Source organism: Protopterus annectens, chromosome 8.part0 (genome assembly GCF_019279795.1).
Source record: "Protopterus annectens isolate FY-2018-M chromosome 8.part0, PAN1.0, whole genome shotgun sequence".
Taxonomy (NCBI): Eukaryota; Metazoa; Chordata; order Ceratodontiformes; family Protopteridae; genus Protopterus; species Protopterus annectens.
In genome coordinates, this window is record NC_056741.1 from 270,095,267 (window position 1) to 270,111,873 (window position 16,607).

The 16,607-nt window shown below is 39.8% G+C and overlaps 1 protein-coding gene across 3 annotated transcripts in view; it reads right to left on the reverse strand.

Annotated features, from left to right (window-relative positions):
• The window catches only part of LOC122808746 (kelch-like protein 33), a 146,952-nt gene that overhangs the window by 102,760 nt on the left and 27,585 nt on the right, over positions 1 to 16,607 (reverse strand). For all 3 annotated transcript variants that reach the window (XM_044079762.1, XM_044079759.1, XM_044079761.1), the window contains exon 3: positions 213 to 1,155. In XM_044079762.1, coding sequence (XP_043935697.1) covers positions 213 to 1,155 — 943 coding nt within the window. The remainder of the gene's footprint in view (positions 1 to 212; positions 1,156 to 16,607) is intronic.

A 16,607-nucleotide genomic window follows, 5' to 3' on the forward strand; every position in this document is an offset into this window, starting at 1 on the left:
TATATATATATATATATATATATATATATATATATATGCATATAGCTAGATATGTGCATATGAATGCATTTGTTTTTTTTTTTTCATTTTGAATGTTATACACCACTGATATGGTCAAATCTAGTCACTCTCTCTGGTGTGAATGATCCAGCAACAATAGACTTTTCTACTTTCACATTATTGTGTCCCTTATTTTTCCAAACTTTACTTACCTTACAGCTGATTTTAAAACATCCTGTTTTCCATGATAGTGGCTTCCAGCAAAAATATACAAAATGTTGTTCAGTACTACAAGGCTGTGTGAAAACCTGGGCAGATCAGGTAAGTTGCTTAAGTGCTGCCATTCAATATCTCTTATTAAGCCAATACCACTCTTAAAGCTGTTTGCAAACCAAAGATTTTTGCTAGCAACATGCTTGTCAAGGTTTTCTGAAAGTTCATATCCTCCTACAAGAACCATCACCTGACGGGGTTGTCGCACTCTACAGTACTGCTGAATTGCATCTTGGGTCCACCCAAACTGGTTAAGAGCAGCTTCGTAGATGTCTTCCCAACCTTCTTCCACGAGCTTAGTGTTGGTGGCCCTGACTTCTTTAATCTGTGAAAAAGTCATAAGTGGAAAGCGTATGACTTGCATGATTTCAGCAGCATAGCACATTCTCTCAGATTTATTAGCATTGATCCAGTTAACTGCAATTCGAAAGGCTTCCAGCTCATTAGCAATGCAGAGAGCATTATGGGACAGATAGTATAATAGTTGATGTAGTGAAAGGTCTTCAAATTTAGGTACTGAAGCTACCTCTTCAAAGTTTGATAAGATGAAGTCTTCTGCATGTTCTTTGAGGTCATTGAAGTTGAAGGCTTCGGCAAAGGCTTTAATATCCAGGCATTCTTCTGCATTAATCTCTTTCCTGAAGAAGTCAAAGCAAAGAGGAATGGCCCTCACTACCTGGAGCTGCATGGAGGTGCTGGTGAGATCAAAAATATGTTCCCAACTGATACACAGACTTCCTGTGTACATGAAAGATAGCAGGTCAGAAACATTCTTAGAATTGACAGCCTGTATCTGTATATTGCTTTCACCTGCCTCTTTCATTCCAATGGTGAACATTGCCCTGAAGTAGTCACTTCCTGCTGCTAGAACAGTTCTGTGTGCTGTAAATCAGACAAAAACATATATTTCAGGTACATGTACATAAATAATTGTAATTGCTGTATCTACTTAATTAGAAGTCAGAACATTTCTGTTGTTTTTATGTGAAATTACCTTTGTTAATAGTTATTGTGTTGTTATAATACGGTAGCAAGCTTATCTCTCAAACTTTATCTTCAGACTATCTATAAGGCATCCAGCTCCATTTCATACAAAATTAAAACATAATAATCATACACATTTAAACATCAATATCTCCTAAGCAACAGATGCAAGTAAAAGCATAAAAGCCAAGTCTGCTCTCCACAAAATTATCTTTATGAGTATTAATAATTATATCAAAATGTGTATTGTTTTTCTTTCATAGTGAACTAAGTACATTGTTATTTCATTCTGTTAAAACGTAAACTTAAAGATTCACAGAAACTATATATGCAGTGCATATTTATTTATCATGATGTGGTATGTTTCGCTGCGGTGGTGGTGCTGCGGTAGGGTTGTCACCTCCCAGTAAGACGTTGTCCTGTTCAATTTTCAGCTAGAGCATCTTCTGTGTGGAGACATGCGTGAATGGGCGTATCTTTGTTGAGGGTTGTGCATCAGGGCCGGCAACTCGGCACGTAAAAATCTACTGACAATCATTAGTGGACCGGAGTTCTGCTGTGGCGACCCCTAACCGGAAAAAGCCAAAAGACACAACAACATGATGTGGTATGTTTCAAGATGACATACAATATTTACCACTTGACTGGTTTTAGAAATAATAAATGACATCCATTTTGCAATATTCTAATAAATTGTTTTATAAACAGCAGTGAATCTATTCAAAGTTTGGTATACATGACACACAAAAGTGCCAATGGCATTTTTGCACACCATTTGGTCTTTTATATAATGCAATGGATTTATTTAACTATTTATTTTTACAAAAATTTATTAAATGTGAGTGTCTTAGTGGCAATATATGATATGTATGAAATATCAGTAGAAGTTTCGTAAATCATTATATCACATTTTACATACTGCCAGGCAACTTTAACTTGCTTGTGTTTTTTTAAATATCTACAAGAATCTCAGTTATCTTATATGCTGCACACAAAAAAATTGCTTTTAAGCACAAAGCATTCTTGTGGAAGCTTTGTTGACTACATTGCCTCACAACATAGTTCACACAGCTTTGGGCATTGTCTTGAAGTTGATGTCTATGTTACACATAGACTGACATGAGCAGCTTAGGAAGTGCAGCTGTGGCTTTGACTGCACATTGTGACTAGTAATGTCTTTTGGCTTTTCCTGGTTAGGGGTCGCCACAGCGGAACTCTGGTCCGCTAATGATTGGCAGTGGATTTTTTATGGTGCCGAGTTGCCAGCCCGATGCCCAACCTTCAAAGAAGGCACACCCATTCACGCTTGCACCTATCTGCATGTCTTTATACATCACTCGGCTGGGGGGAGGACATGCAGACTCCACATAGAAGGTGCTCCAGCCGAGAATCGAACGGGAGAACCTCTTGCTGTGAGGCGACAACCCAAACCGCTGCACCACCAATTGCACATTATGACGACATAGGTAAATGTGTCACAACCATTTTAATTTCTCATTAAGTAATCACTGTTGGTGTGTTAAAAATATTGGATTGTTTGTTATGCTACTGTGTCAATTGTTTTACTAATGTAGAGAATTAAAATCAGTTCCTTGATCATAGACAGCTTATCTTGTGATTGAGATACAGATGAGAGTAAATTCAGTTTGATGGTGTAGCTTAAGAAGAAAATCTTGGCATTCAATTTGAGAGCATTATGATCAGTGACTCATTCATAATTTTTTATATTACATGGAGTTTTATCTACTCCATGTACTACCAATTACAAAAAAATAGTTGGCGTGCAAAATGTTTTTCTGGCTTTCAAAGTGTTTGAAAGTGTAAGTGTAAGACTAAATGCGGTCAGAAAGACATCAAGCAGAAACAAGTGTCCCATGTAGAACTAACAGCTTTAAAAGCTTTTTTTTTTTTTTTGTTTAAAAGCATGGTATATTGAAGTTCTATCAGATTTTAAAAGCTGTCTTACCTTCTGCTGCTGTTCTTTGCTGTCCTTTGTTCATCTGTAGTGTGAGACCCAATTTTAACTGCACTTAGGGGTGCTTAAGAAAAGCCTACTAAGGACCCCTCTAATATCAGAAAGGTCTTGTCTTTTCCATGTTTTTGGAGCATAATTAGAGTGCTAAATAATGACCAAGGCCAGTGAAAGAAACCCAAACTTTAATATAAAATGTGCAAAAACCAATACAAGATCCAGTGCCTCAGCCAAAAAGGCCCTTCAAGAGTCAAAAAGCATAACACCAGCAAACAATTAAATGTCTTAAATGACTACATTGGACATGTAGTCCACTTTTTTGACAGTTTTAATGATGTGATTTATACACCTAAGGAGTTGTATACTTGTACAGAAGGGATAGTATATGCCCTGAAATGCCCATGTAATCTTTTCTATATAGAAGAAACATAAAGAGCATTTAGAACCAGGCTCTTAGAACATCTGAGGGATATCAGAAACCAAAGGGGTGAAAAATTCAGTTGCCATGCACTTTTCTTTGTGCCATAATGGGAATGAAAAACTCCTTTGGGGTATCATATTAGAAAAGGTAAAATGTTTTTGGACAGTGATTTAAAACAGAAGTTACTTTTTAAAGAGAGTTTATTTATTTTGAAATATGGTACTCTGACCACTAATGGCCTAAATTTAGAATACAATTGGAAAGTGTTTTTTTATAAAGTATAGGGTTCTTAAATTGAATCGCTTTATTTTACTTGATTTTTTTTATTTTATTGTTTAACTGAATTATTTTTATTGGTGGATTTTTGTAATGCAGTGATGTATTTAATTGTTTGCTGGTGTTATGCTTTTTTACTCTTGAAAGGCCTTTTTGGCCAAGGTGCTGGAGCCTGTATTGGTTTTTGCACACTTTATAATAAAGTTTGGGTTTCTTTCACTGGCCTTGGTTGTTATTTAATACATGTTTGCCTGTGTTGTTTTGTCATAATTAAGAGTGTTCCCTGTACTACATTTAATTCCAGTGCAGCAATGCTTAGCTCCTGATGTTTGCTGTTGCAAAAAAAAAAAAAAATAACGATTGCCATGTGTGTTTCTATGTTAATTGTTTCAATATTACTAAAGACCATTTCAATGGATCCAGTGAAGTGGCAGCCCCCGGATGTTTCTAAATAAATAAAACTTTCTGATTGGATATATCATACTAACAACAGGATATTATTTCATTTTCAATTAATTAATATCCAACAGAATGGCCCTCTGTCAACATAATTTATGGACATGCGCTACTTACATCATCAAAGGGTATGTATATTACAAAAGTCAACAATGGACATATATGAATCAATCAGTCAATCAATATTAGTTTTTTTATTTTTATTTTTATTTTACATTTGTTGACCAGGCTAGTCTAACTGGATGTATGTCCATTTTCAGATTTAATAAATAAACTAAGGATGCAATACAAGCAACCTGTAAATCACCACAAACTGTTTTGTGATTATAGTCTGAAATAGTAAATGGAAATCAAAACAAAACAAAATAAAAAAAAAAATAGATATTTAAACAATGCCAGCAACCAGCAGATGATTACAAGCTGTTTAACCTTAGTCTTTCATAGAGCCAGAAATTCCTGAAAGGCCCCTGAGCAGAGCAGGTAGCACTGCATCTCTGTTTTGTGCACTGAAACACTATGTGTTTGCATTGCACACAAGTGCACTGTATCGCTGCATTGTGCACAGAAACATTGCATATATGCATTACACACAGAAGCACTGCATCTATGGATTGCACACTGAAGCACTGCATCTCTACATTACAGACAGAAGCACTGCCTTTATTCATTGCACACTGAAGCACTGCATCTCTACATTACATTCAGAAGCACTGCATCTATGAATTGCACACTGAAGCTCTGCAGCTCTGAATTGTATACAGAAGCACTGCATCTCTGCATTGTACACTGAGATTTCGGTTCTTTGTTGAAATGCTGACAGTCATAATGCTGAATGCCAAAAATCTGAAAAAAAAAGAATGAAATCCTGGAGAAGAGCATAGCGTGGAAATCACTTTTCTCCTTAAAACTTCTTTTTGTATGGGGCAAGCCCCTCCTGCAACCCCCACACCCCCTCAAAGGCAATATTCTGAGAAATGACACTTTGGACTTGGTATATGTAAATCCTATCTTTCGGCTATTCAGTCTCCATACTTGAGGTCTTTCCCTAATGGGCACTGACATTTGAAATGGTTACTGAGATTTCTGGAACTTTTCTATGACTGCATGGAGTACGGTTCTGATATGATTTTGTAGCTACGCTGTGAAGATGAAAAAAACATTATAATTTGATAGGATTTTTTTCAGCTTGTTGGCAAATAGCTTTGTATACCAGGACATAGGCAAACTTTCCTTAAGGTCATGCGCCCAGACTGATGTCAGTGCAAAGTCAGATTATTAAGGGGTAAAACATGACCCTTTCACCAGACACATTAATTAGATAGTCATGAAGAGTCTGATAAAGACCCTTATTTTAAATGTCACTTTCGGGATAAGCAAAATCAAAGCAGCTTGGAAAACATTAACATGAAGCAGAGTGTCATATTTTTGCACTTGGATCATAATGTCAGTGATGTTTTTTCAGCATGATGCCACCTTTGTCATGGCACAATTAAACTCTTTTATTTTTACAGTGACTGTGTCTTATGTAAGAAATAAAATACAAATATCAAATGGATCTTTGGAAAAAATGAGGTATGAGTTTGATAATGCTTGTTAATCAGTAAGCAAAAACTGTATGCCTGAAAGACTCCAAATGGAGTTGGGGTAGAGAAAGGCTTAAACAGATTATAATGCACAACTTCTTAGGTATCCAGGCCAGATAAATCAGTGTTTGATATCTTGGGATGAATTCTAAGATGTGTTATGGTCTGGGTAGCATGCTACACTAAGCTATTATTCCATTTCTCATTCCAAAAAAAACTCTATGATTTGTCATGCCATATAGATCAAAATTGTGATTTTCATCATAACACTTTTAGATTTTTAGATTTAAAAAGGTATACATTTTTTATCTGAGGTACATCCAGAAGCTTTGATTAGACCAAAGAGTCACCATGGCTACTCAGAGCAGGGTTATGATTTGTATGCTGACAGCCTTGTCCCTTCTACATGCTGGTGGATATTTAACACATGCTGTTGCACTCCAGGAGATGTGGTCTACAAGCATTTTCATTCCAGTCCCTTAAAGTGACACAATTTCTAAATGTTCCTGTACATCTAGCTCAGTGCCATTAGAGAAACCCAAGGTTCACCAAACTCACAGAAAAGGCACATCCAGTTGTACTTTTCCAACCCTTTAACATGGACAGAGAGGTAATTAAGTGAAACTGCAAAACTTCTATCCCTTCTGCCACCTCCTTAAATAGGTATCTAAGCAGTTTGTCAAACCTGTGTTAACTGAGTCATAAGCAGGACATTATCCATCTATATCAATGAATCCATCCATCCATCCATCCATCCATCCATCCATCCATCCATCCATCCATCCATCCATCCACAACCCGTTTAACCATTTTGTGCATGGAGTCAGAGTATTAGTTCATCAGTGACAATCATCTAGAGTCAATGTTCACAGTGGATATTTTTATTTTATTTTTATTTTATTTAATATTTGTTGACCGGGAAAGTCCGACTAGGTTCCACAGATCCTGTTTTCAGCGTAGGCCCGGGGAGAAATGCTCCAGAAACATGTTTTTAGAATGTGGGAGGAAACCGGAGTACCCGGAGGAAACCCACGCGAACGCAGGGAGAACATGCAAACTCTGCACAGAAGGCACCCCAGCCGAGAATCGAACCAGAGAACCTGGAGATGTAATATCAGATAGAAATTATACATTGGTATAGCATTCCAGTACATTCTGTGAGTGTAATGCTGTAGCCCATTAACATGAGTGTTCTGGCATAAGGAGGCCTCTCTCCGTATGTTGACAGTTTAGGTCCAGGCACTACATGTGGAAAATCCACATGCCTATAGTAGCACTGCTGCCATACAGCAGAAGCAGTACACAAGCTCACTGCATACCTTTCAACCTCTTAGCACAAGAAATCTGGACAAAGCCAAAAATAATGGGGACACTAAGACCCAAAAATAGGGAACATTTTTAAATACTGCTCCTATAAACTTAAAAATTATGTTTTCGCTTTCCAGGTGAATCTAGGTATCCATGTCAAGAATACATAATTAAAGGTTATGAGAAAAGAAACAATCATAATTCTTTATACCCCATAGAGCTTTATCTGATCCATGTACTACTAGTTACAGGGGGAAAAAGCAGTGTTTTGTCATTTTTTAAAGTAACAAAGCACAAGCTCTGTCAGAAAAACAGTGTAACTCAGGAGTCCATGCCTCCCAACTATCCAGATTGTCAGAGAAGGTCCAGATTTTTGCCTCAAATGCTTGATCTGTTCCTCATAATATCTGCTTTTCTGAGAAATCACTGAGGTTTGAGGTCACTAAATAATGACATGCATTGAGTTTCAGACTTCATATCCTTCAGAAAAATGCAGGTGAACACAAATCCTGTTATTCCAGCAACTTTTGTAACTTTATAAGAGGAAGTCAGGGACCCATTACCAGCAGAGACAGCATGGAAAAACAAATTGTTGTCATTTGCTGGCCAATACTGGCAAAGGGGAAGCACACCTGCAAATGATTATAACTGGTTACAGGTGTGGAGCTCTAACCTCCATATGAGTGGTGTGGGGGACTTTACCCCATTCGCAAAGAAACAGACAATATAATGATCATTCCTTGAATGGACCATTGTTCAAGGAATTAGATTTTCAAACATGTTGAGTACTTGCTTTTTTTATATCTGTTAGGTTCTGAGAGGTGGCCTTAAATACTTTTCATCACTGAGATATAAATGTAGAGCTGTGTTTACTTTTAATGTGCCAAAGGTGACACTCAAATACTAAGAATATGCATTGGTGGCCTGCAATTCAGTGTAATCATAGGATTATAGGATCATAGGATGTTACTAGGATAAATGCCCTAGGGCCCTTGCAAGCCTAACCAAATTCTTATCCTTATTTCCATGATCAGCACCTATTTCCTTTGTCCAAGAGGGACACAAATGGAGCTCCCAGGGTGAATTTACTGTCACCCATCCGATTATCCAGATTGTTTTTGAAGAGGGCCAGTGAGGTGCTTTGTTTCACACAAAGTGGAAGTCTGTTCTAAAGGTGTGGTAACCTCTGGGAGACAAATCTGTCCCTCTTGCAGGTTTTATTAATTGCACATACCAGGTTAAGGTCTTTGGAGTGAGTAACCCATGTACCATTAGACTTACAGATATGCAGCATTTCCAATAACACTGGGTCAGAGCTTGCCTTGAAAGCTAGACAGAGATCACCTCTGAGTAGTCTGTATGAAGCAGAATAAAGTGCAGTGATTTCAGATGATCCCCATAGGACAGATGTTGAAGATCTAGAGTTGTCCTTGCTAGGAACCTTTGTGGTCTCTAAAATTGCTGGAGGTACTTGGAAAGGGGCATTGTACTCAATTATTGGCCTGATGAGGGAAGAGCACAGGCAGGTAATAACTTCTTTTGATTTTACTTGTGAGATGAGCAATACAGAATACGCTTCTTACCACTGTGGAGACATGGTGGTCAAAGGTAAGGGTGCTGTCAACCTGTGTGCCCAGGTCTCTCACCACTGAGTGTGTACTTAAGTTGTTGCTATTGATGCGATAGTTAGCAGGAACACTGCTCTTACCAAAAGAAATGTTAATACATTGTTTTCATTTGAGTTTAAGACCATGACACTAGCACCAATCATTTGTTTGTGTAAGACCTTCTTGGATAATGTTGACATCATTTGCAGATCCTATGACCACTCCCAGTTCGCCGTCATCAGCAAATTTTGCCAGCCACATATCTTTACTTTTTGATTGTACTTTGGAGAAATAGATCCCAAACAGTTGAGGTCCCAGGACTGATCCCTGTAGAACACCACTGGTTATAGGTCTGCTGCTGGAGGTGAATTCCCCTATTTTGACTATATGAGTTCTATCAGTAAGCCAGTTAGTGACCTATCTAACAATATAAAGGTTGATGCCTAGTTGGGTGAGTTTGTCAATGAAGCCAGAGGGGGGGATAGTATCAAGTACCTTGACTAAGTCCAGGTAGGCTGTATGCACAGATTTCCCTTGTCCAGGGCCTTAGTGACCGTCTCAAATAAGTCCACCAGGTTTAACAGGCATGATCTCCCCTTGACAAATCCAAACTGAGTAGGGTTAAGTGTTTGGAGCTTTCCTATATCTTTGTTGATAAGGTCTATGATGATTCAGTCCATGGCCTTGAAGATAAGGCTAGTCAGGTTAATAGAGCTATAGTTCCTGGGGTCAGTGGAAACAGCACCTTTGTGCAAAGGAATAATGGTGGCTGTTTTCCATTCAGCTAGTATGAAGCTGGTGCTTAGACTGTGATTGAAAAGAGTATCCAGTGGTGATGCTAATTCATGTTGGAACTCATGTGGGATGCAAATCTCTTTTGTAAAGAAAAGATGCAGATAATCTCACATTTTGATCTGTAGACACATTACAGAGCTTAATTTCTGCACCCCTTCAATGCAGTTTACTGCAGTGCTCATAGAACCTGCTGGGAATGCTACATAAGTGTAATAGTGTGGCAATGTACTGCATGACTTGTCTGACAAGTTTTAGTTTGCACAAACCATACACTGTAGATGCTGTCGTGTCACTTGCACTACATTTGCAGTAGGTTTGGTCTTAAGGATAAAATACTGGTTGGGGATTGCTGGTGGAAAGTTCATTGTGTGCTCACCTAATTTGCCTCAGGGCATAGTTAGTGTAAAACTTACTTTTTTCTTATTGTATATAAGCCTCACATTTGTGAGAACCTGCTCTTTATGCAAGAGTGGTTGAGGGTGTCTTGTATACATGCAATTACCAGAAGGTGAAATTTCCCTGTAAAAATACCTTGCAACATTACTTCAGTCCCACATTTCTTATGGAGCAACTAGTTTGCATGGTGAGCAGCATTTACACATTTAGTTAGGGGTGTTTAGGATCACCTTAGCTTATTATAGCACCCTGGACTATTGCTGCTCAGAGACCATCTGGTTTGGGCACTGGGCAGTTTCGCTGCCTTATGTACACTGACAACCACTTAATTCTTGAACAGGCAAATGCAGTATGTGAGAAATGTAGTTACCCATTGACACTGGAGGCTAGACTCTCACATACAGACACAGAAAGCAACAAACAGGTTGTCAGTGACTCATACACATCACTCACAGCATCCAAAAAGCACCACACACATAGACCCACATATGCAGAGATGCTCACATGTAACTTACCTAAACCTCAAAGGCCTCTCAGGTGCAGTCCTCAGAAACTCTGCATGCACACAAACAAAACAATTTCCATCACAACACATAAAGCCACATCTCATTGTGTCTCAGCTAGCAAGCCTATAATGTGAAACACTCCACAAACCAGTATTCTGGTCATAAGAGATTCCATTGTGCGACACACTGATGTAATTCTAAACAGGCTGGATAAGGGAAAGGTTACAGTTAGTTGCCTATCAAGGGCCAGGATTTACCAGATCATGCTAGCACTCAGGCCACTTACCCCTAAGTACCAATATGATTAATTCATAGTCCATGTGGGAGTGAATGAGCTGAGATGTACTTCTTTGTACTATATGAAAAGATACAAGATTGAGTTCTCAGAACATGTGTCACATACAGGTATAAGCCCTGGCTTGAGCAACATTCAACCATCTCCAAGGATGATTCCACAATACCAGCAAAAATGATGAACTTTAACAATTGGCCTAGCTACAAGTGTCATTCCAAGAGTCTAGTACTTCTCAGCTTAGAAGGACATGTTTGCCAGGCCACACAACTTTGCCAGGCATTGTCTTCATCTGCCACCTATAGGCTTTCAGATATTGGCCAAAACATATCCAACCCTATAGTACATTTTTAAGGATTGCCAAACAGACAAACCTTCCAACATAACAATAGCTACTCAAGAGTGGCTAAAGGTATTACTGCTCAATGCTAGAAATCTCAACAAAAAATGCACTTCCTGGAACTCTGTCCTTACCCTGGAGAATGCTGATATCTGTACAGTTGCTCAAACACAATTCAAAGCCATGTAAAGCACTTTTGCAGTGCATGGCTATAATGTTTTTAATATGTTCCCACCACCCTTTGAACATGAAAGAGCAAAAGGTGGAGGTAAAAATTGAGCTACACCATGTCTAAATAAACATACAGCACAGCTAGTTTCCAAGGTTCCCCAAATCCAGAAAACACAGAAACCTATGCAGAGGCATACACAAAAGCCCTGTATGATCATAGAAACAACTACATAGAAATAGCAGTATCAGATCAAAATAAAGCTGTCAAACCACAAATACAAGCCACCCCAGTGAACCCCATGTATTAATAGGTTGTACAACAAAAGAAAGAAAATCTTGTTGAGAAGTAAGACATAATGTACACAACAGAGCAAAATGCCCCTCATTAGTGTAAAAAAGCAAATCAGGGAGTCAAGTCCCTGAAAGCAGACTTTGATGTAAAATAGCCTCCATAGCTAAGGATAATCATAAGGCATTTTTCAGTTATGTTCTCAGTCTTAAGGGTAACACCCAACAATGTGTAGAATTAGTTGAAGATGGTGTCACCTATACTCAGCCAAAAAATATAGCAAATCAGCTGGCTGACAAATTCAGCTCAAACTTGATCTCCCCATCACCCCCAGTTCTCCCCCAAGAAATACTCTCCACCACTCTATCACCAATTATCACCAAAGAACAGGTTGCCACTGCGCTCTCTAAAACTAAAAACACTGCTTCAGCGGGGCCTGATGTTATACCAGGTCACCTCTTAAATGGCTTAAATTATAACTTACTAGGTCCATTAGAATGTCTGTTTAACCACAGCCTCTGGACAGGCTTTGTCCCAGTAGAGTGGAGGACAGCAATGGTCATCCCCTGCATAAAGGATGACCATTTACCGACTCTAAAAACTACAGACCCATAAGTTTCACTAGTCTTATATATAAGACCTTGGAAATAATAATCATGATCTTGATAAATAATGACATAGGAAACCTACAAACACTGCATCTGACCAAATGTGGCTTTGTCAAGGGCAGGTCATGCCTACCAAATCTGGTGGATTTCTTTGAAAAAGATACTAAGGCAATGGATACGGGTAAAACAGTACATACCACCTACCCTGTCTTGGCCAGGGCGTTCGACACAATTTTTCTCTCAGGTATTATAAATAAACTCACTAAACTGGGCATAAATCCCCATGTCACCAGATGGACAGCCTATTGGCTCACAGGCAAGACACATGTGGTTAAAGTAAGCGAATCCAGATCCATCCAGAGGCCATTTACTTGTGGTGTGCCACAGAGCTCAGTGCTTAGACCACTCCTGTTCGGAATATACTTCTTTGAAGTCAAAGCTAATGTGGAAGGCCCCTAGATGACAAAGTTTGCAGATGACTGCAAGCTGGGGACAATAAGTGAATTCCCCATCAATGTAGATATCAGTCAGGAGGGATTATATCAGATAAATTATTGGTGCCAGAACCATGGCTTAAAACTAAATGCAAAAAATGGATTATCATACTCTTTGGGAAGTCAAATACCACTGCAAATTATGTCCTATATTCCTTTAGTCACATTCCAATTGTTGGATATGCTTGTTAGGTACATACCAAAGGGGGCATTGTACTCAGACCTGTCATTGAATACAATGCCCCCTTTGGTATGTACCTAACCAGGCATATCCAACAACTGGAACATCCACAGAGGTTCTTCACTAAAAGAATACAGTGCATAAGTAATATGTCCTATGCAGCCAACCTCAAGGCCCTATCCCTGTATTCTGTCTCCTACAGGTTTCTGAGTGGAGATCTATGCCTGGCATACAGGGCATTGTCAGACCTCACTGTGATGGACCTCCTGCATATCCACAAAACAAACAGCACCAGAATTACCCATTCTAATGACTTAAACCTTGCCTGTGATATAAATAGGACCTGCTAGAGAGATAGGTACGTATACCAGAGACTACCCCGCCTATGGAACAGGCTCCCCATCCATGTGAAGCAAAGTTCCTCCCTAACCCAATTCAAGTACAACCTAGAAAACTGTCTGGAAAACTGTAAATCCATCCCCAGTTTGGCACCTAAGTCTCTAGTGGACACGGGTAACCTGTAAATGGTTCATATCCCAAGCCCATGCTTACACTTATCAAGGGTATCAAAACTTGTCAGAGATTTGGGATGCATGGCTAGGTTTAAAAAGGCCCTTGTGGTCATTAGCCTAGTAAACACCTATGAACCTATAAAATTACCACATCATCACATCCATGCAGACAGGAACTGAAAGTTCATCTGCTGAATCCTACACTAAGGCACTGTACGAGCACATCCACTCATGCATGAATCATGCATCCCAAATAGAACCAAGATGCTCTCATCCAAAAAAAGGAAGCCAATCTGGTGGTCCCCTGCCATAAACAAACTTTACAACAAAAGGAAGAAACTGTTGCAGAAAAGAGGAAAATCCCAGGATGCAAAACACTCCCTTACCAGCCTCAGTAAGAAACTGAGATCCCTCATAAAATCCTCCAAAGCTAGTTACGAAAATAAAATTGCCAAAAATTCCAAAGACAACCACAAGGCATTCTATAACTATGTCAAGAATCTAAATGGCAATGCTCAGATCTGCTCTGAGCTAAAACAGAATGGCATTAAATATACTGATCCCAAGGATATTGCCAATATCCTGGCAGATCAATTCAGTGCCAACTTCACCCCCCTCTCACCCCCTAAATGGCCCATCTCAATACCGGAAAATTGCCAAATTCCGGTAATAACGGCCACACAGGTAAAAACACACTCTCCAAAGCTAAGAATACAGCATCCATGGGACCAGATGACATCCCGGGCTGTGTACTACATGAACTACAATATGAACTGGCACCTCACCTAAGTGTCATGTTTAATCATAGCCTCAACTCAGGTTTCATGCCCACTGAGTGGCGCAGAGCTACAGTTATTCCACTCCACAAGGGGGGGATCCACCTTGGATCCCAGAAACTAGCGCCCCATCAGTCTGACGAGCCTTATCTGCAAGGCCATGGAGCGTATTATCATGGAACTTATAAACAATGACATTGGCAACCTTCAAACACTGGACCCTACCCAGTTTGTGTTTGTGAAGGGCTGATCTTGTCTCCTGAACCTGAATGACTTCTTCGAATCAATCTCCAGAGCCATGGACAAGGGTAAGGTGGTCCACACAGCCTATCTAGACCTTTCCAAAGCCTTTGACACCATCCCCCACTTTGGAATCATAGATAAACTTACTAAGCTGGGCATTAATCCCTACGTCACCCAATGGGTTGCTAACTGGCTTACTGATAGAACCCACACTTTAAAAGTAGCCGACTCCAAATCCAGCTCCAGACAAGTGACAAGTGGAGTACCTCAGGGTTCAGTCCTGGGACCGCTCTTGTTTGGCATCTACTTCTCTGAAGTACAGGCCAACACTAAGGGACTCTGGCTAATAAAGTTTGCAGATGACTGCAAACTGGGAGCCATTATTGAATCCCCAAATTATGTGGATACTCTACAAAAGGGCCTTACAGAAACAGATGCTAGGTGCCAGAGCCATGGGCTCAAGCTCAATGCCAAGAAATGTATAGTTATCCCCTTCGGGAAAAAACATGTACCCGTGAATTACCATATAGGTGGCAGTACACTAAACACTGAAAGTGTGATAAGAGACTTAGGGACACAGGTGAACAGTGGTCTCACCTTCGATAACCACATCGCCACAACAGTCAGAAAATACTTCTATGTTGCACACCTCATCACTAAGGGCTTTTCATCCAGAAAAAAGGAGGTCATTTTCCCACTGTGCTAATCCCTCATTAGACCCATTATAGAATACAATGCCCCATTTGGTATGTACCTCTCAAGACATCTGCAACAACTGGAAAGGCCGCAGAAATACCTCATTAAAAGAATCACAGTCCTAAAGCAGATGCCCTACCCTGACCGCCTTAAAAAAACTCCAGCTATACTCTGTCGTATATCGTCTACTCAGAGGTGATCTCTGCTTAACATACAAGGCCATGTCAAACCCAGAGCTGTTGGACATGCTACACTTAAAGAAATCCCAATCCCTCAGAGCCACACACTCCAGGGATCTAAACCTTGTCATCACAATAAACAAAACATGCTGGAGGGATAGGTTCCTGACCCGGAGACTCCCCAGACTCTGGAAAAGATTGCACATACATTTCAAGCAGAGTGCCTCTTTGGACCTCTTCAAAAGGAACCTTGACGTTTGGATGGGAGAAAGGAAATTCACCCCGAGGATCACATCAGTCGCCCTGCTAGACAGGGGTCCAGGGAAGTAAATAGTGTGGGAAGAAATAGCCAGGGAATTGTTATGGCTAGGCTTGTATAAGCCCTAGGGCTGATAGTCTAGTACCAACCTAAGAACCTATGTGCCTATGAACCTATCAGTATGCTCCTAAGAGTACACTCAGAGGTGACAGATCTTGGTACACAAATAAACAGTAGCCTGAACTTTGATGGTCATGTGTCCACAGTGGTAAAAAAGTCCTGCAATGTTGCACAACTTTAAATAAAGGTATAACATCCAGATTCAATGAAATTATAGTCCTGCTGTACTCAGTCCTCATTAGACCAATAATCGAGTACAGTGCACCATTTAACATGTGCTTGTCTAGGCACTTACAGCAGCTGAAGCTACCTCAGAGGCTCCTCACAAAGAAAATACAGAGTGTAAACATCATGTCCTATGCGGGAAGATTAAAGGACTTATCCCTTTACTCTGTCTTGTATCGACTACTAAGGGGTGACCCATGCCTGACCTACAAGGCCCTCACAAATTCAGTCCTAATGGAGCTGCTACACATCCACAAGTCAAATAGTATGAGGGCCACCCAATCTAGGAATGTAAACTTAGTCAGCAACTCAAGCAAGACATGCGGGAGAGACAAAAATGTGTCTCAGAGATTGCCCCTTCTTTGTAAAAGGCTTCCTATTCACATTAAGCAGAGATCTTTCCTGGTCCTCTTCAGATGTAATTTGGATCAATGAATGGTGAGTCACAAATTAACACTTGGGGTCATGCCTATGTCCCTTAATGGCACGGGCAAGTTGTAAGATAATCAAGGCATAGGTAGAAATCCATGCCATCCTCTTGCCCCTATGGGACATATATTGGGTAACATTGGTATTGGCTAGGCTTGTCAGAACTCTTAGACCATTAGCCTAGTAATCTTCTGTGAACCTATGAAGTCATAAACC